Below are 27,858 nucleotides of genomic sequence, written 5' to 3'. Positions count from 1 at the left end.
TTCATGTATGTGCCTTGCCTTCATCATGGCCACAGCGGTGGTGCCTCCAGCCCACCCCTCCCCAGAAAGCTATTTCATTCCAGATTGCCCGTCTCCATGAATATTAATAATCATTCAATCTAAGAAAGATGACTACCAAATGCACCAAATGAATGTTTGTGTCCCTCTAAAGGGAGGGGAGCTGGGGTACCACTGTATGGAACTGTGTGGATTCTTCTCCCCGCTCTCCTTTTTTAGGCTCGTACATAATGCAAATATGAATTTGCTTTCATCAGAGGAGAGAAAGATGCGAGGTACAGTAGCTAATGTATTACACTGTCCACATCCTCTATCTAGTACTCCTTCTCTTCCTCTCTTCTCCTCCCCTCATCTTCCCTCGGGAGAGTGGGAGAGCAACACTACAGTTCAAATCAAATGTTATTGGTCACATACATGTGTTTAGCAGATGTTATTGCGGGTGTAGCGATACACACAAACCTAAAAGTAAAAGAATGGAATTAAGGAATATATAAATATTAGGATGAGCAATGTCGAAGTGCCATTGACTAAAATACAGCAGAATAGAATACAGTCTACACATATGAGGTGAGTAAAGCAAAAATAGAACCTTGAGATAGAAGCTGTTTTTCAGTCTCCCTGTCCCAGCTTTGATGCACCTGTACTGACCTCGTCTTCTGGATGATAGCGGGGTGAACAGGCAGTGGCTCGGGTGGTTGTTGTCCTTGATGATCTTTTTGGCCTTCTTGTGACATCGGGTGCTGTAGGTGTCCTGGAGGGCAGGTAGTTTGCTCCCGGTGATGCGTTGTGCAGACCGTACCACCCTCTGGAGAGCCCTGCGGTTGCGGGCGGTGCAGTTGCCATACCAGGCGGTGATACAGCCCAACATGATTATTTTAATTGTGCATCTGCAAAAGTTTGTGAGGGTTTTCGGTGCCACGCCAAATTTCTTCAGCCTCCTGAGGTTGAAGAGGCTCTGTTGCGCCTTCTTCACCACACTGTCTGTGTGGGTGGACCATTTCAGATCGTCAGTGATATGTACACAGAGGAACTTGAAGCTTTCCACCTGCTCCACTGTGGTCCCGTCAATGTGGATAGGGGTGTGCTCCCTCTCCTGTTTCTTGAAGTCCACGATTGGCACCTTTGTTTTTTCGACATTGAGTGAGAGGTTATTTTCCTGGCACCACACTCACAGTTGCAACAGTAGATCAGTGGGTGAGTGATGGGAGAGAAGCAGAAGAAAAGCTTCTGAGTCATTAAACATTGGGATGTTTCTGTAAATCAGCAGATCCATTACTTCGAACCTAGCTATATATCATCTATAGGTGGATCCTGTCTGGTTTAGAAAGCCATCATGTCAATCTAAGAGAAATACTTGGGGACAAAAGTACTAGAATTGTTTTTACAGTGGATGTTGTATTTCGCTGGAATAGGCCTAATTGCACAGGCTTATTACTGAATCCCATGGGACTGCGGAGTGTGTGATTTGTCATCCCTCCTCTCTCGTTACTGAATCCTCCTCCTCTCCCCTCACACTCCTCTCCTCCTCTGCATTGCCATCCGACCCTCCATCCCTCTTTTCACCAGACCATTAGATGGGCTTTTTGTCTCTCGCCTTTTAAAGCGTACAATCATGTGTATTCCACCCCTGCCTGCCTGCATGCCTGCTTACCATCCAGCCCCCAGCCAATCTAGGCCTCAACCCAGGCCTGGGACTCTGGTTACCATCCAGCCCCCAGCCAATCTAGGCCTCAACCCAGGCCTGGGACTCTGGTTACCATCCAGCCCCCAGCCAATCTAGGCCTCAACCCAGGCCTGGGACTCTGGTTACCATCCAGCCCCCAGCCAATCTAGGCCTCAACCCAGGCCTGGGACTCTGGTTACCATCCAGCCCCCAGCCAATCTAGGCCTCAACCCAGGCCTGGGACTCTGGTTACCATCCAGCCCCCAGCCAATCTAGGCCTCAACCCAGGCCTGGGACTCTGGTTACCATCCAGCCCCCAGCCAATCTAGGCCTCAACCCAGGCCTGGGACTCTGGTTACCATCCAGCCCCCAGCCAATCTAGGCCTCAACCCAGGCCTGGGACTCTGGTTACCATCCAGCCCCCAGCCAATCTAGGCCTCAACCCAGGCCTGGGACTCTGGTTACCATCCAGCCCCCAGCCAATCTAGGCCCCAACCCAGGCCTGGGACTCTGGTTACCATCCAGCCTGCCGGCTCTGCTTCCACCCTCAACCCGCTGGGGCAGTATCCCCAGGAAGAGAGAGAGAGAAACAGGGAGCGAGACCAGAGAGAGGGACCTTAACTGAATGGGAGAAATTACCGTTAGTAGTTAGTAGTATGTGGGGGGCTTGGTTAAAGGCCAGCCATCAGAGGGAGATGTTCTGCTCCTTGTAGTCAGTCAGTCTCTTCTCCCTACTGACTCAGCACTCATCATCATATCCTATTTTCAGTTGATTTGCTGCCCAGATTCCGCATTTGTGGTAAACTATTTTCCAAGCAGCTCAGCTGAGTAATGCTGCGTGGTGTATAATGGTATTATTATTATCTGGAATTATTAGAATCATTGTGGTGGCAATGATGATTTGTATCTTTTGTAGTGTCGCGAATAGCCATTGTTGTTCTTTTTGTCCCTAAAGTCATGTTGAGTGTGTGTACTGTTGTTGTGGGTGACACTGTAACACTAGGACATTGATGTCATGTTGTAGGGCAGGCAGGCGGAGACACTGTCCTCCCCTGTGGCTTTGTGCCTCTCCGTGATACCTCCTCCCTCTACCCATCCCGACCCCCACATCTCCCCATCCCCAGAACCTCTGCTGCCAGCGTCTGTGTGTCACCCAGAACAATTAGAGGCTTTCTCCCTCCAAGCCCCACCGAGGCTCGTTTCACTGACACCCAAAGAACGGACCATCCGCAGCCAGCCAGACCTCTGGGAAAGGATAGAGGCTGGGCTTTTGTTCCCTCTGTCAAGGAGACTATAGTCCCTCAGGGAAAGGTGGCAGAGCTAGAGTTGTGTTTGTCAGACCATGAGACCATGAGAAATTGGTCTTCTCTTTAAATCATCAGCAACGTAAACTCACTTTTGTACATCGCCTTGGTCCATACAATTGACCTTATTTTAGCGCCCAAAAAACAATACTTCCAGATCAACTGTAATGTCAATACCATTGTAAAGCACAATTTCTCCCCTTTCCAAACAAATCCATGCCGAGACCTCCACGCTGCCTGATTCAAGAAGGCAATGAGCTCCTTCGGGTCTTTTTAAAAATGGCAGGTGGGGAAGTGAAACTAATGCGTGATAGTGAGAAGGAGAGATTTTGTTTAGGGAAACCGCCTTTTTTCACTCGATCTGTCCAACTTATCACCTTATCGCCTCTAAAAGGTAAATAAAACACTATAAAGTGTTTATATAATGTGTCATTACATACCTATTTGAAGGTTTGTGTCGAATTTGAATCAGGTTTTTAGGGCGGTGCTAAAGTGATCTTCAGAAGTAAACATTGTCTTTGAGAGTCATGATCGCTTGCAGGGATGATGCAAAAAAATTACTAGGTATTACCATGTTGATCAACGCTTGAATAGAAACGTAGTTCACACCCCAGATTTTGAAGTCAACACAGTCGCTACAGTCCCATTAGTTTTCTTTGCAGCCTCGTTTGAATGTCGCGGTTGCGTACATTTGTACGGAATGGGGTGAGTTTATGTTAGCGTCTGAACGGTTTGGCCTACAAACTATTGGTGTTCGCCATTTTCCTCTACGACCCCCACAAGCGTCTAGGAACTGGTCTCAAGTCAGTACAGTCCATCTGCCAACTTCTGTCTGTAGCATCCAAACAGTTAATACTAATATGAGCCCTCTGTGAGAGACTCGCGAACACGTACAGTTCCAGTCAAACGTTTCGACACACCTACTCATTCATGTGTTTTTCTTTGTTTACTCTTTTCTACATTGTACAATAATAGTGAAGACATCAGAACTATGAAACAACACATATGGAATCATGTAGTAACACCATAAACGTGTTACACAAATCAAAATAGATTTTATATTTGAGATTCTTAAAAGTAGCCACCCTTTGCCTTGATGACAGAATTTCACACTCTTGGCATTCTCTCAACCAGCTTCACCTGGAATGCTTTTCCAACAGTCTTGAAGGAGTTCCCACATATGCTGAGCACTTGTTGGCTGCTTTTCCTTCACTCTGCGGTCCAACTCATCCCAAACCATCTCAATTGGGTTGAGGTCAGGTGATTGTGGAGGCCAGGTCATCTGATGCAGCACTCCATCACTATCCTTATTGGTCAAATAGCACTCACACAACCTGGGTCATTGTCCTGTTAAAAAACAAATGATAGTCCCGCTAAGTGCAAACCAGATGGGATGACGTACCGCTGCAGAATGCTAAATAAATCACTGACAGTATCACCAGCAAAGCACCATCACATCTCCTCCTCTTTGCTTCACGGTGGGAACCACACATGCGGAGATCATCCGTTCACCTACTCTGCGTCTCACAAAGACACGGTGGTTGGAACCAGAAATGCCAAATTTGGACTCATCAGACCAAAGGACAGATTTCCACCGGTCTAATATCCATTGCTCATGTTTCTTGGCCCAAGCAAGTCTCTTCTTCTTATTGGTGCCCTTTAGTAGTGGTTTATTTGCAACAATTCAACCATGAAGGCCTGATTCACGCAGTCTCCTCTGAAGAGTTGATGTTGAGATGTGTCTGTTACATGAACTCTGTGAATGTCACGTATACTCCCTCTCTGGCCTCTAGGTCATCAAACTACTGATTATCCTGCACACCTCTCACCATCGTCTCCCCCACCTGCGTCACTCCCCTTGGTTCTTTCCTCAGGTGTTATTGACTCTGTTTCATGTAGGTGCGTTGTTTGTGTTTCGTGTTCATGGTTTTGTTTATTTATTTAAACACTCACTCTCTGTACTTGCTTCCCGAGTCTCAGCGCACTCGCTACAGTGAAGCATTTATTTGGGCTGCAATCTGAGGTGTAGTTAACTCTAATGAACTTACCCTCTGCAGCAGAGGTAACTCTGGGTCTTCCATTCCTGTGGCAGTCCTCATGATAGCCAGTTTCATCATAGCGCTTGATGGTTTTTGCGACTGCATTTGAAGAAACGTTCAAAGTTCTCGACATTTTCCGGATTGACTGACCTTCATGTCTTAAAGTAATGATGGTCTGTCGTTTGTCTTTGCTTTTTTGAGCTGTTCTTGCCATAATATGGACTTGGTATTTTACCAAGTAGGGCCATCTTCTGTATAACACCCCTACCATGTCACAACACAACTGATTGGCTCAAACGCATTAAGAAGGAAAGAAATTCCACAAATGTAATTTTAACAAGGCACACCTGTTAATTGAAATGCTTTCCAGGTGACTACCTCATGAGGCAGGTTGAGAGAACGCCAAGAGTGTACAAAGCTGTCATCAAGGCAAAGGGTGGATACTTTGAAGAATCTCAAATATAAAATATATTTTGATTTGTTTAACACTTTATTGGTTACTACATGATTCCATGTGTTATTTCATAGTTTTGATGTTTTCACTATTATTCTACAATGTAGAAAATAGTCAAAATAAAGAGAAACCCTTGAATTTTTGACGGGTACTGAACACGTGGGTTGTTTTGCTCTAGGACGCCCACAAGACATGACTCGTCTGAAGGTCCCTCGCTAACTGTTGGAAAAAAGTTCTGGAAGTATATATGGAGATAGTTTAGTGCCAAAAATAAGAGGTTAAATACATGTAAAATAGTTTCCTGGTCTTTCTTAAATCTCTGATATACGACAGACAATTCAGAACAAAGACCTTTTTATTCGATTTTTGTTCACTATCTGTTGTTCCATTTGGTGAATCTGTTATTCAATGGGTTTGTATGGGCTAATAGCAGTAAGGCCAAATTCAATGGGTTTGTATGGGCTAATAGCAGTAAGGCCAAATTCAATGGGTTTGTATGGGCTAATAGCAGTAAGGCCAAATTCAATGGGTTTGTATGGGCTAATAGCAGTAAGGCCAAATTCAATGGGTTTGTATGGGCTAATAGCAGTAAGGCCAAATTCAATGGGTTTGTATGGGCTAATAGCAGTAAGGCCAAATTCAATGGGTTTGTATGGGCTAATAGCAGTAAGGCCAAATGCAATGGGTTTGTATGGGCTAATAGCAGTAAGGCCAAATTCAATGGGTTTGTATGGGCTAATAGCAGTAAGGCCAAATTCAATGGGTTTGTATGGGCTAATAGCAGTAAGGCCAAATTCAATGGGTTTGTATGGGCTAATAGCAGTAAGGCCAAATTCAATGGGTTTGTATGGGCTAATAGCAGTAAGGCCAAATTCAATGGGTTTGTATGGGCTAATAGCAGGAAGGCCAAATTCAATGGGTTTGTATGGGCTGATAGCAGGAAGGCCAAATTCAATGGGTTTGTATGGGCTAATAGCAGTAAGGCCAAATTCAATGGGTTTGTATGGGCTAATAGCAGTAAGGCCACATTCAATGGGTTTGTATGGGCTAATAGCAGTAAGGCCAAATTCAATGGGTTTGTATGGGCTAATAGCAGTAAGGCCAAATTCAATGGGTTTGTATGGGCTAATAGCAGTAAGGCCAAATTCAATGGGTTTGTATGGGCTAATAGCAGTAAGGCCAAATTCAATGGGTTTGTATGGGCTAATAGCAGTAAGGCCAAATTCAATGGGTTTGTATGGGCTAATAGCAGTAAGGCCAAATTCAATGGGTTTGTATGGGCTAATAGCAGTAAGGCCAAATTCAATGGGTTTGTATGGGCTAATAGCAGTAAGGCCAAATTCAATGGGTTTGTATGGGCTAATAGCAGTAAGGTCAAATTCAATGGGTTTGTATGGGCTAATAGCAGTAAGGCCAAATTCAATGGGTTTGTATGGGCTAATAGCAGTAAGGCCAAATTCAATGGGTTTGTATGGGCTAATAGCAGTAAGGCCAAATTCAATGGGTTTGTATGGGCTAATAGCAGTAAGGCCAAATTCAATGGGTTTGTATGGGCTAATAGCAGTAAGGCCAAATTCAATGGGTTTGTATGGGCTAATAGCAGTAAGGCCAAATTCAATGGGTTTGTATGGGCTAATAGCAGTAAGGCCAAATTCAATGGGTTTGTATGGGCTAATAGCAGTAAGGCCAAATTCAATGGGTTTGTATGGGCTAATAGCAGTAAGGCCAAATTCAATGGGTTTGTATGGGCTAATAGCAGCAAGGCCAAATTCAATGGGTTTGTATGGGCTAATAGCAGTAAGGCCAAATTCAATGGGTTTGTATGGGCTAATAGCAGTAAGGCCAAATTCAATGGGTTTGTATGGGCTAATAGCAGTAAGGCCAAATTCAATGGGTTTGTATGGGCTAATAGCAGTAAGGCCAAATTCAATGGGTTTGTATGGGCTAATAGCAGGAAGGCCAAATTCAATGGGTTTGTATGGGCTAATAGCAGTAAGGCCAAATCCAATGGGTTTGTATGGGCTAATAGCAGTAAGGCCAAATTCAATGGGTTTGTATGGGCTAATAGCAGTAAGGCCAAATTCAATGGGTTTGTATGGGCAAATAGCAGTAAGGCCAAATTCAATGGGTTTGTATGGGCTAATAGCAGTAAGGCCAAATTCAATGGGTTTGTATGGGCTAATAGCAGTAAGGCCAAATTCAATGGGTTTGTATGGGCTAATAGCAGTAAGGCCAAATTCAATGGGTTTGTATGGGCTAATAGCAGTAAGGCCAAATTCAATGGGTTTGTATGGGCTAATAGCAGTAAGGCCAAATTCAATGGGTTTGTATGGGCTAATAGCAGTAAGGCCAAATGCAATGGGTTTGTATGGGCTAATAGCAGTAAGGCCAAATTCAATGGGTTTGTATGGGCTAATAGCAGTAAGGCCAAATTCAATGGGTTTGTATGGGCTAATAGCAGTAAGGCCAAATTCAATGGGTTTGTATGGGCTAATAGCAGTAAGGCCAAATTCAATGGGTTTGTATGGGCTAATAGCAGTAAGGTCAAATTCAATGGGTTTGTATGGGCTAATAGCAGTAAGGTCAAATTCAATGGGTTTGTATGGGCTAATAGCAGTAAGGCCAAATTCAATGGGTTTGTATGGGCTAATAGCAGTAAGGCCAAATTCAATGGGTTTGTATGGGCTAATAGCAGTAAGGCCAAATTCAATGGGTTTGTATGGGCTAATAGCAGTAAGGCCAAATTCAATGGGTTTGTATGGGCTAATAGCAGTAAGGCCAAATTCAATGGGTTTGTATGGGCTAATAGCAGTAAGGCCAAATTCAATGGGTTTGTATGGGCTAATAGCAGTAAGGCCAAATTCAATGGGTTTGTATGGGCTAATAGCAGTAAGGCCAAATTCAATGGGTTTGTATGGGCTAATAGCAGTAAGGCCAAATTCAATGGGTTTGTATGGGCTAATAGCAGTAAGGCCAAATTCAATGGGTTTGTATGGGCTAATAGCAGTAAGGCCAAATTCAATGGGTTTGTATGGGCTAATAGCAGTAAGGCCAAATTCAATGGGTTTGTATGGGCTAATAGCAGTAAGGCCAAATTCAATGGTTTTGTATGGGCTAATAGCAGTAAGGCCAAATTCAATGGGTTTGTATGGGCTAATAGCAGTAAGGCCAAATTCAATGGGTTTGTATGGGCTAATAGCAGTAAGGCCAAATTCAATGGGTTTGTATGGGCTAATAGCAGTAAGGCCAAATTCAATGGGTTTGTATGGGCTAATAGCAGTAAGGCCAAATTCAATGGGTTTGTATGGGCTAATAGCAGTAAGGCCAAATTCAATGGGTTTGTATGGGCTAATAGCAGTAAGGCCAAATTCAATGGGTTTGTATGGGCTAATAGCAGTAAGGCCAAATTCAATGGGTTTGTATGGGCTAATAGCAGTAAGGCCAAATTCAATGGGTTTGTATGGGCTAATAGCAGTAAGGCCAAATGCAATGGGTTTGTATGGGCTAATAGCAGTAAGGCCAAATTCAATGGGTTTGTATGGGCTAATAGCAGTAAGGCCAAATTCAATGTTTCATCAAATATTTTACTTTGATATTTTTAGGATACTTCAAGGGGTCTTAAAATGCGAAATCAAATAGCTAAATGATCCTTGGTATGACCTACTTAAAACAATTCCATATGTTAGTTTAGTAGAACCCCCCCCCCCCCCCCCCCCCCCCCCGCACTTGGACAGGGCTTTGACTGTAGAAGGTTAAAGATGGTGGTGGTAGTTGATGACGAGCCATCCTCTAATTATTTGGCTCTGTGGCTTTGAACTCCAAACTGACAAAGTGTCCTTCACGTTTCAATCAACCTGATAACATTCCTTGTGTTCACATGCACTGGTATCTTTTTAAATTTAATTAACTGTATTGTTGGTTTTGCTATGCTATGGTGGTGTGGTGTCCAATATTTGTCTGGTGTGTGTGCACGCCTGTGTGTTTGTGTGTGGCTGTGAGCCTGCTTGCCCGAATACTTATTTGTGTGTGTGACGTGCTGGTGTTATGTACATGTTAGCGTACCCTGTATGTGTGTGGAATGCGTCTGTGCACAGATGGGTCTCTCAGCGCAGAACGGCTCCTGTTCCCCAGGTGTCAGAATTGAAGATTATTGTCCGCGTCAGGGGCTACTGAGACAGTAGAGGACAAACCCTACAGAAGGTCGCCCCCCCCTCCCTTCACTCACATGATTCACTCTCCCTCTCTTTCGGTGCTCCTCTGTGAAGTCCCTCTTTCTCCCTCTCTCCCCACTGTTCCCTGCTACACACCCTGAGTGGGTTGGGCTGTCAGAGGGGGACAGGTGTCACTGATGCGGGGGGGGGGATTACCTATGCAGGCGAGGGGAGAGACAGATGAAGGGAGGCGGGGTGGTTGTGAGGGGCAGCGGGGAATGTCTTGTTGCTATGGGGATGCCAGGGCCTTGCACCGGCATGGGGAGCAGCTCGTGCCGCTTCTTAGCGGGATAATCCATTGTAATCTTGCGAAGGGGAGTCAGCGCTTATCCACCACTCCGGCCACCCCCCACCCCCCTCAGGGAGATTGGGGAAGTGGGAGTGAAGGAATTAGCATCTGTTACTGCTCGCACTACGTTCAGCTCTGAGGGGAGAGGGGAAAAAAAGCCTCAAGCTGTCAGAGCGTACTGGAGCCGTAAATGAAAAAGGACAGGGCAGCCCCATTAGAGCACCCCCTCTACCCCGCTCTCCTCTCCATCCAGCACTCCCCCTCCCTCACTGGGCCCTCCCATCGGCCACCACCACCGCTGCACCGCATCCGTCTAATCAACACCTAGGCTCTGCTAATGACGGAAAAAATCGATGAATCCGTATTAAAAACCAAGGGGATAATTGTGTAATTGTAATAAGACGAACAGCGGCAGCAATATTATTTGCTCTGACCGGGCCATATGCCGTGAGTAGTGTCTGAAGGAGAGAGGCCAGCCAGAGGTCTGACTGTAGGATGTTCTTTAGTGTTGTAGGCACACAAGCTTGACCTGGCTGGGCCCTGGGAAGCCTCTCAGTCACATACAGATGACACAGGAACCACAGGAGTTACTGCTGCCTGGGCTCCAGCCTCTCTCTCTCTCTGCTGGGAACAGTCCTAGAGGGGCTGTTGTACACACAGGGACATATTTTTACCACACACACAAACAAACAAGCTGAAACACACTGTAGTTCATACATAAATGTTTGTGCTTTCCCAGGCCCTGGCTGAATGAAGATGTTTGTGCGATTGGTTGTACTTTTGTCACAGGGCTCTACCGTGTTGCTCTCCTCAGCCACTATGTCATGAAGTCACATGGTCCCATAGAGGCCAGGCAGAACGCTGCTGTGATCCCTGTGCAATAGATTGACCTGACCTTCCTCTTCAGTGACCCATCCTGCACACGTCTCTCTCTACTCTCCTCTCTCTCAATCTCTATCTCTCTCCGTCTCATTATCTCCCGCTCTCTCTTTCTCTCTCTAGCTCACTCACTTTCTTGTTCTCTCGCTCTCTCTGTGCTCTACTCTCTGCACTCTCCTTTCTTTTTCTTTCTTTCTTTCTTTCTTTCTTTCTTTCTTTCTCTCCCCTCTCTCTCGCTCGCTCTCTCTCTCTCTCTCTCTCTCTTTCTCTCTCTCTCTCTCCGCTAGCCTTTACTCTGTGCTCTCACTCTTTCTTCTGATGAATCTCTCATACCTATACTATGCCAATGCCTTTATGACAGGCGGCTTAGCCTTTTAACAAATGTCAAGATACCTTTTTACAAGGGTCTTATCACTGTCTATGTGAGAATAAAGGGTATAGAGCAGGGTTTCCCATTGGGTATTTGATTTGCCCCCCTCCCAAGTTTTTGGAGCAATTTGTTTTTAAATATATGATTCTGTATGTATTTATTGTTGGACATAAAAGACTAAAAACACCAGCAAATCAGCTCCAAGTGATTTTAATGATGGAAATCTGTTCCAAAGTATTCCCATGTATAATAGAGAGATATATGTGATCGTATACAAATGTAAGCCAGGTTTGAAATAATTATGTTTTCGTCAAATATTGTATCTGTCTGGGATTCTTGTGGTCAATTTGCAGTTTAGGAATGATTTGTAATTATGTTCCGGCCCGCTGACCATCCGCTCAAGAAAAAATCTGCCCACGTCTAAATCTAGTTGATGATCCCTGGTGTATAGCCTAGTTGGTTATTATGTTATATTACTGCTTCCATGTTTGTTCGCCTCTGAAAGTCCTTGCACATATATCCTAGTATGTGAATATGCTTTTGTGTGAGTGTGTCAGTGGCTAGGGACGCTACTCACCTCCAGTTTGTGCGCTTGTATGTGCACATTAGTGTGTGTGTGTGTGTGTGTGCTCCTACATAGCTGAGTGTGTGTGTTTAGTGTGTGTGTGTGCTCCTACATGGCTGTGTGTGTGTGTGTGTGTGTGTGTGTGTGTGTGTGTGTGTGTGTGTGTGCTCCTACATGGCTGTGTGTGTGTGTGTGTGTGTGTGCTCCTACATGGCTGAGTGTGTGTGTTTAGTGTGTGTGTGTGCGTGTGTGTGTGTGTGTGTGTGTGTGTGTGTGTGTGTGTGTGTGTGTGTGTGTGTGTGTGTGTGTGTGTGCTCCTACATGGCTGAGTGTGTGTGTTCAGTGTGTGTGTGCTCCTACATGGCTGAGTGTGTGTGTTCAGTGTGTGTGTGCTCCTACATGGCTGAGTGTGTGTGTTCAGTGTGTGTGTGTGTGCCCCTACATGGCTGAGTGTGCGTGCTCAGTGTGTGTGTGTGCTCCTACATGGCTGAATGTGTGTGCTCCTACATGGCTGTGTGTGTGTGTTCAGTGTGTGTGTGCTCCTACATGGCTGAGTGTGTGTGTTCAGTGTGTGTGTGTGTGCCCCTACATGGCTGAGTGTGCGTGCTCAGTGTGTGTGTGTGCTCCTACATGGCTGAATGTGTGTGCTCCTACATGGCTGTGTGTGTGTGTGTGCTCCTACATGGCTGAGTGTGGGTGTGGGTGTGTGTGTATGTGTGTGTGCTCCTGCATGGCTGAGTGTGTGTGTGTTCTCCTACATGGCTGAGTGTGTGTGTTCAGTGTGTGTGTGTGCTCCTACATGGCTGAGTGTGTGTGTTCAGTGTGTGTGTGTGTGCTCCTACATGGCTGAGTGTGTGTGTTCAGTGTGTGTGTGTGCTCCTACATGGCTGAGTGTGTGTGTTCAGTGTGTGTGTGTGCTCCTACATGGCTGAGTGTGTGTGTTCAGTGTGTGTGTGCTCCTACATGGCTGAGTGTGTGTGTTCAGTGTGTGTGTGCTCCTACATGGCTGAGTGTGTGTGTTCAATGTGTGTGTGTGCTCCTACATGGCTGTGTGTGTGTGTGTGTGTGTGTGCTCCTACATGGCTGAGTGTGTGTGCTCCTACATGGCTGTGTGTGTGTGTGTGTGTGTGTGTGTGTGTGTGTGTGTGTGTGTGTGTGTGTGTGTGTGCTCCTACATGGCTGAGTGTGTGTGTGCTCCTACATCGCTGAGTGTGTGTGTTCAGTGTGTGTGTGCTCCTACATGGCTGAGTGTGTGTGTGTGTACTCCTACATGGCTGAGTGTGTGTGTTCAGTGTGTGTGTGTGTGCTCCTACATGGCTGAGTGTGTGTGTTTAGTGTGTGTGTGTGCTCCTACATGGCTGAGTGTGTGTGTTCAGTGTGTGTGTGCTCCTACATGGCTGAGTGTGTGTGTTCAGTGTGTGTGTGCTCCTACATGGCTGAGTGTGTGTGGTCAGTGTGTGTGTGTGCTCCTACATGGCTGAGTGTGTGTGTTCAGTGTGTGTGTGTGTGTGTGTGTTCAGTGTGTGTGTGTGTGTGTGTGTGTGTTCAGTGTGTGTGTGTGTGTGTGTGTGTTCAGTGTGTGTTTTCAGTGTGTGTGTGTGTGTGTGTGTTCAGTGTGTGTTTTCAGTGTGTGTGTGTGTGTGTGTTCAGTGTGTGTGTGTGTGTTCAGTGTGTGTGTTCAGTGTGTGTTTTCAGTGTGTGTATGTGTTCAGTGTGTGTGTGTGTGTTCAGTGTGTGTGTGTGTTCAGTGTGTGTGTGTGTGTGTGTGTGTGTTCAGTGTGTGTGTGTGTGTGTGTGTGTGTGTGTGTTCAGTGTGTGTGTGTGTGTTCAGTGTGTGTTTTCAGTGTGTGTTTTCAGTGTGTGTTTTCAGTGTGTGTTTTCAGTGTGTGTGTGTGTGTGTTCAGTGTGTGTGTGTGTGTGTTCAGTGGGTGTGTGTGTGTGTGTGTTCAGTGTGTGTGTTCAGTGTGTGTGTGTGTGTGTGTGTGTGTGTGTGTGTTCAGTGTGTGTGTGTTCAGTGTGTGTGTGTGTGTGTGTGTTCAGTGTGTGTGTGTGTGTTCAGTGTGTGTTCAGTGTGTGTTTTCAGTGTGTGTGTGTGTGTGTGTGTGTGTTCAGTGTGTGTGTGTGTTCAGTGTGTGTTTTCAGTGTGTGTGTGTGTGTGTGTGTTCAGTGTGTGTGTGTGTGTGTTCAGTGTGTGTTTTCAGTGTGTGTTTTCAGTGTGTGTGTGTGTGTGTGTGTGTGTGTGTGTGTGTGTGTGTGTGTGTGTGTGTGTTCAGTGTGTGTGTTCAGTGTGTGTGTTCAGTGTGTGTTCAGTGTGTTCAGTGTGTGTGTGTGTGTGTGTGTGTGTGTGTGTGTTCAGTGTGTATGTGTGTGTGTGTGTTCAGTGTGTGTGTGTGTGTGTTCAGTGTGTGTGTGTGTGTGTGTGTGTGTGTTCAGTGTGTGTGTGTGTGTGTGTTCAGTGTGTATGTTCAGTGTGTGTGTGTGTGTGTGTGTGTGTGTGTTCAGTGTGTGTGTGTGTTCAGTGTGTGTGTGTTCAGTGTGTGTGTTCAGTGTGTGTGTGTGTGTGTGTGTTCAGTGTGTGTGTGTGCTCCTACATGGCTGAGTGTGTGTGTTCAGTGTGTGTGTGTGTTCAGTGTGTGTGTTCAGTGTGTGTGTGTGTGTGCTCCTACATGGCTGAGTGTGTGTGTTCAGTGTGTGTGTGTGTGTGTGTTCAGTGTGTGTGTGCTCTCCCACATGGTTGAACAGTATTTTTAGCTCCATGTAGCTTCATGCTTTAGTTCTGATGCAGTCAGACTGAGCTGATTGAATCGTGGACAGACAGTGTTTTTCGGGGTAGCACAGCGGTGAGTCTTTCTCTCTCTGCACAGTGTGGACCGGAGAGCCGCCGCTGGCTGTTTTGTTCACACGACAAAGTGGAATTTAATTTATTGGGCTTTCGCTAAATTAAAGAAACAATTCCCTTAATTAATGCCAGGTTTTAATCTGTCCAGTTTATTTAAATCAATGTACAAGAGGCCAACTACAATAGAAACATTCATTTACATACCCGGGTCCAGTAAAATATAGAATTGCCGCAACAGATTAAATCATATTGATTAAAATGTTTCTCTCTCATTTCTGGGGAGGGAATGGATTTAAGACAGACCAGGGGGGGTTGTGATATATTGCTCTCTTTTTTTAATTAATTCGTTTTTACTCTCAATTCTAAACACTGTAGGAAGGTATTTACAACACTTAAATATTTCCACATTTTGTTGTGTTATAAAGTGGGATAAAAATGAATTTAATTGTAATTTTTGGTCTACAACCTGCACAAAATACTCTGTATTTTGGTTGGCAAATTCTAACTTTTTAAAATATGTTTTATGAATGAATGAATGAAAAATAAAACACTAATATATCTTGATTAGATAAGGATTCACCCCCTGAGGCAATACATGTTAGAAACACCTTTGGCAGCGATTACAGCTGTGGGTCTTTTTGAATAAGTCTCTTAAGAGATTTGCACACCTGAATTGTACAATATTTGCCCATTAGTCTTTATAAAATACTTCAAGCTCTGTCAAGTTGGTTGTTGATCATTGCTAGAAAGCCATTTTCAACTCTTGCCATAGATTTTCAAGCCGATTTAAGTCAAAACTGTAACTATGCAACTCCAGTGTATATTTGGCCTTGTGTTTTAGGTTATTGTCCTGCTGAAAGTGAATTTGTCTCCCAGTGTTTGTTGGATAGCAGACTGAACCAGGTTTTCCTCTAGGATTTTGCCGATGACAAGTATACCCATAACATGGCCACCACCATGCTTGAAAATAGGAAGAGTGGTACTCTGTGATGTGTTGTGTTCGATTGGCTCCAAACACAACACTTTGTATTCAGCACAAAAAGTATATTTTTTTGCAGTATCAATTAAGTGCCTTGTTGCAAACATGATGCATGTTTTGGAGTATTTATATTCTGTACAGGCTTCCTTCTTTTCACTCTGCCATTTAGTTTTCTCATATCACAACTATTAAGCTCGGTAACTGTTTAAAAATCACCGTTGGCCTCATGGTGAAATCCCTGAGCAGTTTCCTTCTCCCCGGTAACTGAGTTGGGAAAGATGTTTGTATCTTTGTAGTGACTGTGTTTATTGATACACCATCCAAAGCCTCATTTATAACTTCACCATGCTCAAAGGGATATTCAGTGTCTGCTTTTTTTATTTGTACACATCTACCAATCGGAGCCCTTCTTTGCGAGGCATTGAAAAACCTCCCTGGTATTTGTGGTTGTGTGTGAATCTGTGTTTGAAATTCTGATAATTGTATGTGTGGGTAACAAAGAGGCAGTCATTCAAAAATCATGTTAACCACTATTATTGAACAAAGAATGAGTGTGAGCTTTACAAGTAGGCCGTCATTGTAAGTAAGAATTTGTTCTTAACTGACTTGCCTAGTTAAATAAAGGTTAAATAAAATAAATATTATGTTATTGACTCAAGACATTTCAGCTTTAAATTAGTTATTTATTTCTAAAATGTTCCACAAACAAAATTCCACTTTGACATTTTATGGTATTGTGTGTAGATCAGTGATACAATTAAAAAAATGTTTAATTCAAGCTGTAACCCAACAAAATAGCTTGCGTTCAATTAGATAGGGGTAGATTACGAGGGCCTCCCGGGTGGCGCAGTGGTTAAGGGTGCTGTACTGCAGCGCCAGCTGCGCCACCAGAGACTCTGGGTTCGCGCCCAGGCTCTGTCGTAACCGGCCGCGACCGGGAGGTCCGTGGGGCGACGCACAATTGGCCTAGCGTCGTTCGGGTTAGGGAGGGTTTGGCCGGTAGGGAAATCCTTGTCTCACCGTGCACCAGCGACTCCTGTGGCGGGCCGGGCGCAGTGCGTGCTAACCAAGGTTGCCAGGTGCACGGTGTTTCCTCCGACACATTGGTGTGGCTGGCTTCCGGGTTGGATGGCGCTGTGTTAAGAAGCAAGAAGTTAAGAAGTTGGGTTGTGTATCGGAGGACGCATGACTTTCAACCTTCGTCTCTCCCGAGCCCGTATGGGAGTTGTAGCGATGAGACAAGATAGTAGCTACTAAAACAATTGTAGCTACTAAAACAATTTCTTCCCACGAAATTGGGGAGAAAAAGGGGTAAAATTGAACAAAGAAAAAATAAATGGGTAGATTACTAGCAATAAATGTTGACTTGAAAAGGCTCACACTGTGACTTAGTAGATTTGAAAGTGTGCACCTCTCTGAAACGATAAACGCTGCTATAATACTGTCTGTGTCTGATCGGATGAAACTAAAGCAACAAGATGGTTTGCACAGCAGTGTGTGTGTACTGTGGGCATGTGTGTGTGTGTTAATGCCCAGTGGAGATGAATACAAGAACAGTTGGAGATGAATACTGTCAGGATGGCTGATACAGCCTCCTCCTCTTCCTGTGTCTGTCTACTGTGGAGCGACCTGACTGCCTCCTTCCTGTCTCCCAGAGAGGAGCATGGGGAAAACATTGATTGACTGTCTCACTCCCACCCCCTCCTCCACCTCCCCTGGTCCCCTGAGTCCGCTTCTGCCCTGGCTGCTAAAAGGCTCAAGGGCGTTTTAGGTGTGTGTGCGTGTCTGCGCGCAAGCGCCTATTGCAGTGTGTGTGCGCTCTGAGGTCTTTCCTGCTTGGAGGCCCAAGGGCTTTTTAGGTGTGTGTGCGCGTGTGTGAGCGAGCACCTGTCCGTGCATGTACATGTGTGTGTCCTTTGCTCTCTGAGTCCTTTCCTGTCTTAAACACAGGTGCCCATCAGCCTGCTAAACACTCCCATGTATCTGTGACATTCAGAATTCACAGGGGCCTCCTGCACATCACTGTCACTCACTCCTCATGAGAGAGAGAGTCAGGGATGGAGGGATGCAGGGAGAGAGCGAGAGAGTCAGGGATGGTGGGATGCAGGGAGAGAGCGAGAGAGTCAGGGATGGAGGCAGGCAGGGATGGATTTTTATTTTTCCAAGAAGGAGCAGTGATGTGCCTTTTTTTACATGTATCCTCCATGCATATAGAATAGAAACAGACCTAGCCCAAGTCCAGATGTTCTATGTTGTCCTGATCACATTGGTCACAACTGGTTCATCAGAGAGTATTACTGTGGTTAACACATTTCTCGCTCCACTATATACTCTCTCTCTCTCCCTCCTCTCTTTCCATCTCTCTCTCTCTCTCTCTCTCTCTCTCTCTCTCTCTCTCTCTCTCTCTCTCTCTCTCTCTCTCAAACTTTCGAGGAAATTAGCGTAACTTGTTGCTCTGCTGTCCTCCTCTTTAAAAGCCACATTAGTCTTTGGTGGACATAAAGTTCAGTGTGTGTTGTGTTGATACCTAATGTCTGGTTAGGTTGGAGTGCAAACACTGGCTGTTTCCCAAATCGTACCCTATTCCCAACATAGTGCACTACTTTTGAACAGGGCCTGTAGGGAATAGGGTTCCATTTGGGACGTAACCCATATCTGTTGCCTTTTGCCCCAAAACAGTGTGTCCTCCTATATCCTATTGACACTTCCCATGTTATTTCAAGGGCACTGACCACACTTGCTGTGTACGGTGTTTGTGGTCCTTGCTGCCTAGTAGCACAGTACATCGATGTACTGTAGCGTTGTGTTGAGACTGGAGAGGTCATATTGACCACGCTGTGCTTCACACTGTGTACATTTCCACTGCCAAGGACAAGCAGAGACAGCCATGTTAACCCTGCTAGGATATTCCAGGTGCTGATAACACTATATGGCTGAGTTCCACATAGCATTTGACCAGGGCCAAAAGTAGTGTGTTATGTAAGGAATATAGAATGAGTCATTAGTAGACATTAAAGCTGTGGGTGGAGAAAGTAGAAGTGTCCTCTACATGACTTTAGCAGCTTGTCTGTCTGCACTCTGCATTCCTAGACTACCAATAGACCTAGTAGTCTGCCACGAAGTGGTGAATGAAACATCCTCTACTCTGTCTGGTCTCCCTCAACATGCATAGCCACTGTTATTCAGGGTTAAATGTACTGTCTCTGTGTGTTTGTCTTTACTGTACTATAACCCTATTTGTGTTACTCTGTCTGTCAGTCTGTCTGTCTCAGCATCTAGATCTTCAGTTGTGTATTCTGAGTAGATGAACCTACATGTTTGGTTTATTTGGGTAGGGACATGTGCCATCCATAGTGTGTATATCTTACCCTAATTTTCAACATTAGTCCCTAGATGGGTGCTGCTGACAGTACAGTACAGGGATACAGTACAGTACAGGGAGGATACAGTACAGTACAGGGCGGATACAGTACAGTACAGGGAGGATACAGTACAGTATAGGGATACAGTACAGTACAGGGAGGAAACAGTACAGTACAGGGAGGATACAGTACAGTACAGAGGATACAGTACAGTACAGAGGATACAGTACAGTACAGGGAGGATACAGTACAGTACAGGGAGGATACAGTACAGTACAGTACAGGGAGGATACAGTACAGTACAGGGATACAGTACAGTACAGGGAGGATACAGTACAGTACAGGGAGGATACAGTACAGTACAGTACAGGGAGGATACAGTACAGTACAGTACAGTACCGGGAGGAAGGATACAGTACAGTACAGTGAGGATACAGTACAGTACAGGGATACAGGCAGGATACAGTACAGTACAGGGGGGGATACAGTACAGGCAGGATACAGTATAGTACAGGCAGGATACAGTACAGGGAGGATACAGTACAGTACAGGGAGGATACAGTACAGTACAGGGAGGATACAGTACAGTACATGGAGGATACAGTACAGTACAGGGAGGATACAGTACAGTACAGGGAGGAGACAGTACAGTACAGAAAACACACAGTACAGTACAGGGTGGATGCAGTACAATAGAGGGAGGATACAGTACAGGCAGGATACAGTACAGGGAGGATACAGATACAGGGAGGATACAGATACAGGAAAGAGCTGGGTGTCGTGTGCCTTTAAGAACAGCAGAGGAGGGTGACTCCCCCAGCCGGCGACCATGGTCTTGCTGAGGGGGATTTGTGTTGAGCTGGCAGGAATTAGGCTGGCCTTATTCTCCATGCATGAATAGTTTTGTACTCAAATAAATACATGCCGCCTGCCTCCCTCCGCTGGCCTAACCCACCACCACCACCACAGCCTCTCTAACTTTCTCTCCCCCATCGCTCTCTCATTCTACTTTTCTATCATCTTCCTTTCCTGCCTTTTTGCTCTTCCCCTTCCTTCTCCCTCCCCTCCCCTCTCTTGCCTCCCTTTCTCTCAATCTCTCTTCATCCCTCTCAGCCTCCGCCTCTCGCTCCCTCCTCCCACTCTATCCCCCTCCTCTTGCTCTCCTTTGCTTCATACCTTCTCCTCTGTCCCTCTGTCTTTCTCTCCCTCTCCCTGACCTGCTCTCTACCCCCCCCCCCCTCTGACCTCCTTCCTAGTTCCTAGTCTCTCTATCCCCACACACTGGTCTCTACTCTCTACCCATACCTTCCTCTACCATGGAATAACCCACTCTCTCTGATCGCTCTCTTGCTCCCTTTCTAAACCCTATCCCTTCCCTCCCTCCTCCCCCTTATCCCCCCCTCCCTCTCTTTCATTGACCTGCTCTATGGCTGTGGCTGTCTCTCCTCCTTTCCCCTCCCTCATTGGAGGCTTTGGAAAGCTGACCCCAATGCTGCCCCCACTACACGCACGCTCTACAAACGCTACGTAGGCTTTAAGTCCAAATCTACACACACACACTGGGAGAGGCACGTGAGCCCCTCTTTGTCCCACTCAGAGGGTTATGCATACAGTCCAGGCAGTGTGTCTGTGAGAATGGGAGCCTGTGTGATACTACAGTCCCTCCAACTACTAGTCGTGTGCGTGTGCCTGTGTGTGTGTGTGTGTGTGACAGAGACAAGGAGGATTGTGGAAAACAAAAACACACAGGCCATCCATCAGCGTGGCTCAGTGGCAGAGCCATGCACTAAACAATCACTTATTTAGTAGCTGCCGCTGGTTGAGTTAAGAAGCTAGCTGCTCGCCACAGGCTGATGGATGGGAGGGCACCACTTTCTCTGGTGGGGAGAGAGGAGGGGAGGGATGTGTGTGAAGAGACAAGTAGACGAGCTGGGCTCATGGATGGCCAGACTTGGTGTTAGTTTGCCTGGTTCTATGGTGTGCAGTGTTGTACTGTGTAGCCTACAGCGTGCGACTGGGGTACAGGGGAGGTTGCGGTGCTATCCTACCTGTGCTTCCCTCTCTCTACTCTCTAACTCGGAGTGCCCTGCTTTCATGAATAAGTATCACTGGCTGCCTTGGTCCTGCTTGGATGGCTTTAATTAATTAACTCCAACACCATAGCAAACGTCTCTGCCTGTCTCTCTGCCTGTCTCTCTGCCTGTCTCTCTGCCTGTCTCTCTGCCTGCCTGCTGCACCATGGCTGTAACACTACTGAGTGCACTATATAGCCACCACACTGAGTGTTCCATGGCCATTCTTCCATGGCCATTCATACTGACTACAACAGCTCTCTCTACTGCTAATTGACGGTACTGACACACGGAGGCCTTGGCTGTGTAGAGGCTGGGATTCATACTCAAGGTGTGATGTAGGCTACACATTATATTTCCTGTCCCTCTATACATGTCTGGAGCTGGTGTTGTCTGATGATGATTCTACCAGTCTAACTGCTGTCAGTCCCTGTGTGTTTCCAGTGTGGTGTTGTCTGATGATGATTCTACCAGTCTAACTGGTGTCAGTCCCTGTGTGTTTCCAGTGTGGTGTTGTCTGATGATGATTCTACCAGTCGAACTGGTGTCAGTCCCTGTGTTTCCAGTGTGGTGTTGTCTGATGATGATTCTACCAGTCTAATTGGTGTCAGTCCCTGTGTGTTTCCAGTGTGGTGTTGTCTGATGATGATTCTACCAGTCTAACTGGTATCAGTCCCTGTGTGTTTCCAGTGTGGTGTTGTCTGATGATGATTCTACCAGTCTAACTGGTGTCAGTCCCTGTGTTTCCAGTGTGGTGTTGTCTGATGATGACTCTACCAGTCAAACTGGTGTCAGTCCCTGTGTGTTTCCAGTGTGGTGTTGTCTGATGATGACTCTACCAGTCAAACAGGTGTCAGTCCCTGTGTGTTTCCAGTGTGGTGTTGTCTGATGATGATTCTACCAGTCGAACTGGTGTCAGTCCCTGTGTGTTTCCAGTGTGGTGTTGTCTGATGATGATTCTACCAGTCTAACTGGTATCCGTCCCTGTGTGTTTCCAGTGTGGTGTTGTCTGATGATGATTCTACCAGTCTAACTGGTGTCAGTCCCTGTGTTTCCAGTGTGGTGTTGTCTGATGATGATTCTACCAGTCTAATTGGTGTCAGTCCCTGTGTGTTTCCAGTGTGGTGTTGTCTGATGATGATTCTACCAGTCTAACTGGTGTCAGTCCCTGTGTTTCCAGTGTGGTGTTGTCTGATGATGACTCTACCAGTCAAACTGGTGTCAGTCCCTGTGTGTTTCCAGTGTGGTGTTGTCTGATGATGACTCTACCAGTCAAACAGGTGTCAGTCCCTGTGTGTTTCCAGTGTGGTGTTGTCTGATGATGATTCTACCAGTCGAACTGGTGTCAGTCCCTGTGTTTCCAGTGTGGTGTTGTCTGATGATGATTCTACCAGTCTAATTGGTGTCAGTCCCTGTGTGTTTCCAGTGTGGTGTTGTCTGATGATGATTCTACCAGTCTAACTGGTGTCAGTCCCTGTGTGTTTCCAGTGTGGTGTTGTCTGATGATGACTCTACCAGTCTAATTGGTGTCAGTCCCTGTGTGTTTCCAGTGTGGTGTTGTCTGATGATGATTCTACCAGTCAAACAGGTGTCAGTCCCTGTGTGTTTCCAGTGTGGTGTTGTCTGATGATGATTCTACCAGTCTAACTGGTATCTGTCCCTGTGTGTTTCCAGTGTGGTGTTGTCTGATGATGACTCTACCAGTCTAACTGGTATCCGTCCCTGTGTGTTTCCAGTGTGGTGTTGTCTGATGATGATTCTACCAGTCGAACTGGTGTCAGTCCCTGTGTGTTTCCAGTGTGGTGTTGTCTGATGATGATTCTACCAGTCGAACTGGTGTCAGTCCCTGTGTGTTTCCAGTGTGGTGTTGTCTGATGATGATTCTACCAGTCGAACTGGTGTCAGTCCCTGTGTGTTTCCAGTGTGGTGTTGTCTGATGATGATTCTACCAGTCAAACAGGTGTCAGTCCCTGTGTGTTTCCAGTGTGGTGTTGTCTGATGATGATTCTACCAGTCGAACTGGTGTCAGTCCCTGTGTGTTTCCAGTGTGGTGTTGTCTGATGATGATTCTACCAGTCTAACTGGTATCCGTCCCCGTGTGTTTCCAGTGTGGTGTTGTCTGATGATGATTCTACCAGTCTAACTGGTATCTGTCCCTGTGTGTTTCCAGTGTGGTGTTGTCTGATGATGACTCTACCAGTCTAACTGGTATCCGTCCCTGTGTTTCCACAGATGACTCATCCTCGGAGAGCGGCAGTGGGAACGGCATGCACACCATGACCCTTCCGTCTACAGGCGGGGCGGCCCTGGGGTCTGAGAGGTGCATGGGGGGAACCCCCTACAGGAAGGTGGTAAACGGCAACAGGCCCTCGGCCCCACTGGACTTCAGCACCACCTCCTCGTCCTCATCGTCCGAGGACCAACAGGCTCCAGTCAACCTGAGTGAGACCAGGCTGCCTGGGTCTGCCCTGATGGGCCCCTTCCAGCTCGACCCCCCAGACGAGCTGCGCAGGAAGTACCCCGTCAAGCCTCTCACCCATGCCGCTGAGCTGCGCCTGGACAGAGACTCGATCAGGGACTATGGCAACAAGGTGGGGTCTTCTGCCCAGACCTGTGTCTGAAAATATTTGAAATACTTTAGCTGAGATTGATTGAGTTTCCCTGGTGCAATGAACCAATAGAATAGGATGCAAAACTGTAAGCCTCACCCATCTGGCACTCCAGGCAGACTTAAACAAATGGTAAAAATATTTGAAAGATTTCAAGTAGTATTTGACCCCAGGTCTAATGGTGATATATTACACACAAAGTGATAATGTTGAGCAATGAGCCCACCAGGACAGTGTGAGTAACAGCTCAGTGTGCCTTTGTTATAGATGCCTACTGTCTTGCTATGACCGACTATGAAGGGTGAGGTCTGCACAAGAAGGTGCGGTTCATTGCCAGGGCATTGCACAAAGCTGAGAAGTTTCCATTGAGATCTCGCCAAACTGCAATTACTTATACATTTCCTGTGGATGGAGAATGAATAGACGCCACTTTGAGAACGTTCTCAGTTCAGAATCCAAAACGTCAGTCTTGACAGAACGTCAGTCATGAGAGCCATGAGAGCAGTGAGAGTTGCTGTGCCAGGAGAAGTAGCCTAGTTGTGCTGCTGTACTTGTGATGAACATCCATACAGGAGTCAGTGGAGGACAGTATGAAAGGAGAGAGGGGATAAAAGGTTCTTCTTTCTTGCTCTCTGGCTAGTGAATGAGACACACTTCACCATGCTCTGACAATGCAGAGTTGTCCTTGAAAGCATCTTATTTTCCACATTGGCAGGATCAGACAAATACAACTGTTTAGCCACAACAACATCTAGCAGCGTTTTGTGCCTCACTGTCATCAGTGTTCCTCATCATTGAGATTGTACCGGGTGCTTTCAATGTCACCTAGCATACAGACTATCTGTGCTTATTCTCTCTCTCTGTGTGTGTGTGTGTGTGTGTGTGTGTGTGTTTTGTGTTTTGATGTGCACGTGCACCACAGTCTCCTCAGTACAGCTCAGGAAGCTACGACTCATTGAAGATGGAGACATGTGCCGAGGACCTGACCGTGACCAGAGGCGTGGCGGCGGCAGACGACGATGACGACGATGATCACGACGACAGTGACAAAATCAACGACACAGAGGGCATGGACCCTGAGAGACTAAAGGCCTTCAACGTAAGAGCTGCTCTCACCTCAGCTAGGCACAACCGCACACACAGCTTGCGCCCATGCACACACGCACACCACATGTGCCCGAACACACACACACACACAATGAAAGAGCTCCTCTCACCTTTACATGACATTCACCTCACCTTTACATGACCTTCACCTCACTTTTACATGACCTTCACCTCACCTTTACATGGCCTTCACCTCACCTTTACATGACCTTCACCTCACCTTTACATGACCTTCACCACACCTTGACATAACTTTCACCTCACCTTTACATGACCTTCACCGCACCTTGACATAACCTTCACCTCACCTTTACATGACCTTCACCTCACCTTTACATGACCTTCACCTCACCTTTACATGACCTTCACCTCACCTTTACATGACCTTCACCTCACCTTGACATAACCTTCACCTCACCTTTACATGACCTTCACCTCACCTTTACATGGCCTTCACCTCACCTTTACATGGCCTTCACCGCACCTTGACATAACCTTCACCTCAGGAACACTGGAAGCAACAGAGCAGACACACACCTTTTTTTCTACAGGACTTTTGTCATCTTCTTTTTAGATGTTTGTGCGTCTGTTTGTGGATGAGAACCTGGACCGCATGGTGCCCATCTCAAAGCAGCCCAAGGAGAAGATCCAGGCCATCATTGAGTCGTGTAGCCGCCAGTTCCCAGAGTTCGAGCTGCGCGCTCGCAAGCGCATCCGCACCTACCTCAAATCCTGCCGCCGAATGAAGAAGAACGGCATGGAGGTACGTACCACATCTATCATTCCTCCTCTCTCTCTCTCATTCCTACTCTTTCATCCCTCCCTCTGTCTCTCTCACATTCCTACTCTCTTTCATCCCTCCCTCTGTCTCTCTCACATTCCTACTCTCTTTCATCCCTCCCTCTGTCTCTCTCACATTCCTACTCTTTCATCCCTCCATCTCTGTTCCTCTCTCATTCCTACCCTCTTTCATCCCTCCATCTGTTTCTCTCGCATTCCTACTCTTTCATCCCTCTATCTCTTATCTCTCTCATTCCTACTCTTTCATCCCTCCATCTCTGTCTCCCTCATTCCTACTCGCTTTCATCCCTCCATCTCTGTCTCTCTCTCATTCCTACTCTTTCATCCCTCCATCTGTCTCTCTCTCATTCCTACTCGCTTTCATCCCTCCATCTCTTGTCTCTCTCATTCCTACTCTCTTTCATCCCTCCATCTGTCTCTCTCTCATTCCTACTCGCTTTCATCCCTCCATCTCTGTCTCTCTCTCATTCCTACTTGTTCATCCCTCCATCTCTGTCTCTCTCTCATTCCTACTTGTTCATCCCTCCATCTCTGTCTCTCTCTCATTCCTACTTGTTCATCCCTCCATCTCTGTCTCTCTCTCATTCCTCATTCTGTGTGTGGCTGGTCTAAATGTACCATACCTATCTAGCCTCTCACTCTCATCCCTCCCTCTCTCATGGTCCTGTGTATGGCTGGTCTGGTCGCCATTTGCCCTCTCCCCCAACATCCCCCATGTATAGACGATGTCTGGGCTCTGTCTAGCAACAGTACTCCCATAGGATTCATCATCATTGATTTTTTTTGCTGGTTTGTATCACCATTGGTTCTTAGATCAGGATATAATACTTTTGTTTAGTTCCTTACCTTGTAAAATATTCTGTTGAAAATGTAGTCAGTGCTGACGTGCTTGTTTAGGAATGAAACTATCAAGTAAAACTTAATCTATAAGAGATGAGTTGGAAACTCTTTGTAATGAGCAGGTGCATCTGAAAATGTTCAGTTTTATTAGTGTTGTATATGCTCTTTACTGCCCCCCTGTGGTCAATGGGCTCTTTACTGCCCCCCCTGTGGTCAATGGGCTCTTTAATGCCCCCCTGTGATCAATGGGCTCTTTACTGCCCCCATGTGGTCAATGGGCTCTTTACTGCCCCCCTGTGGTCAATGGGCTCTTTAATGCCCCCCTGTGGTCAATGGACTCTTTACTGCCACCCCTGTGGTCAATGGGCTCTTTACTACCACCCCTGTGGTCAATGGGCTCTTTACTGCCCCAATGTGGTCAATAGGCTCTTTATTGCCCCCATGTGGTCAATGGGCTCTTTACTGCCACCATGTGGTCAATGGGCTCTTTACTGCCCCCCTGTGGTCAATGGGCTCTTTACTGCCCCCATGTGGTCAATGGGCTCTTTACTGCCCCCATGTGGTCAATGGGCTCTTTACTGCCCCACTGTGGTCAATGGGCTCTTTACTGCCCCACTGTGGTCAATGGGCTCTTTACTGCCCCACTGTGGTCAATGGGCGCTTTACTGCCCCCATGTGGTCAATGGGCTCTTTATTGCCCTCCTGTGGTCAATTGGTTCTTTATTGCCCTCCTGTGGTCAATGGGTTCTTTATTGCCCTCCTGTGGTCAGTGGGTTCTTTATTGCCCTCCTGTGGTCAATGGGTTCTTTATTGCCCTCCTGTGGTCAATGGGTTCTTTATTGCCCCACTGTGGTCAATGGGTTCTTTATTGCCCTCCTGTGGTCAATGGGTTCTTTATTGCCCTCCTGTGGTCAATGGGTTCTTTATTGCCCTCCTGTGGTCAAAGGGTTCTTTTCACACAATGTTGGGATATTCACAGTATGGTGCCTACTGTGTACACACTACTGTATGCAGTGTTGATTATTCTGGCAAGAATTCAAGCAACGCATAACTGTCTATTCTTAAGCAAACTGCACACAATAATGGCTATAACAAGCATTATTCAACCTTAAAAAGGGTACTTTGCTCTGACGTGGGAATGAATTTGTGCTGATTGTTTCTCCCCTGCCAGACACGACCCACCCCACCTCACCTCACCTCAGCCATGGCTGAGAACATCCTGGCAGCCGCCTGCGAGAGCGAGACACGCAAGGCTGCCAAGAGGATGCGGCTGGATGTCTACCAGGCACATGTGAGTGCTCTCTCTCTCTGTGTGTGTGTGTGTGTGTGTGTGTGTGTGTGTGTGTGTGTGTGTGTGTGTGTGTGTTTTCTCAGGTGGGTGGATGTACTGTTTTTTTTCCAATAGCCACTGGCGAAGTCTGTTCTTCTTAACCTTGAGTATATTATATACTTGGAAG

General features: G+C 46.4%; 1 protein-coding gene across 3 annotated transcripts in view; it reads left to right on the top strand.

Moving 5' to 3' along the window:
* Positions 1 to 27,858, top strand: part of LOC110491103 (nucleolar protein 4-like) — a 143,073-nt gene that overhangs the window by 108,307 nt on the left and 6,908 nt on the right. For all 3 annotated transcript variants that reach the window (XM_036947269.2, XM_036947268.2, XM_090203454.1), the window contains 4 exons: positions 23,277 to 23,635; positions 24,576 to 24,752; positions 25,335 to 25,523; positions 27,573 to 27,692. In XM_036947269.2, coding sequence (XP_036803164.1) covers positions 23,277 to 23,635; positions 24,576 to 24,752; positions 25,335 to 25,523; positions 27,573 to 27,692 — 845 coding nt within the window. The remainder of the gene's footprint in view (positions 1 to 23,276; positions 23,636 to 24,575; positions 24,753 to 25,334; positions 25,524 to 27,572; positions 27,693 to 27,858) is intronic.

This window comes from Oncorhynchus mykiss, chromosome 16, assembly GCF_057628025.1.
Source record: "Oncorhynchus mykiss isolate SJ-2025 chromosome 16, ASM5762802v1, whole genome shotgun sequence".
Classification (NCBI taxonomy): domain Eukaryota; kingdom Metazoa; phylum Chordata; class Actinopteri; order Salmoniformes; family Salmonidae; genus Oncorhynchus; species Oncorhynchus mykiss.
Note: the sequence above shows the minus strand (reverse complement) of the source record. Positions and strands in the feature narration are given on the sequence as shown.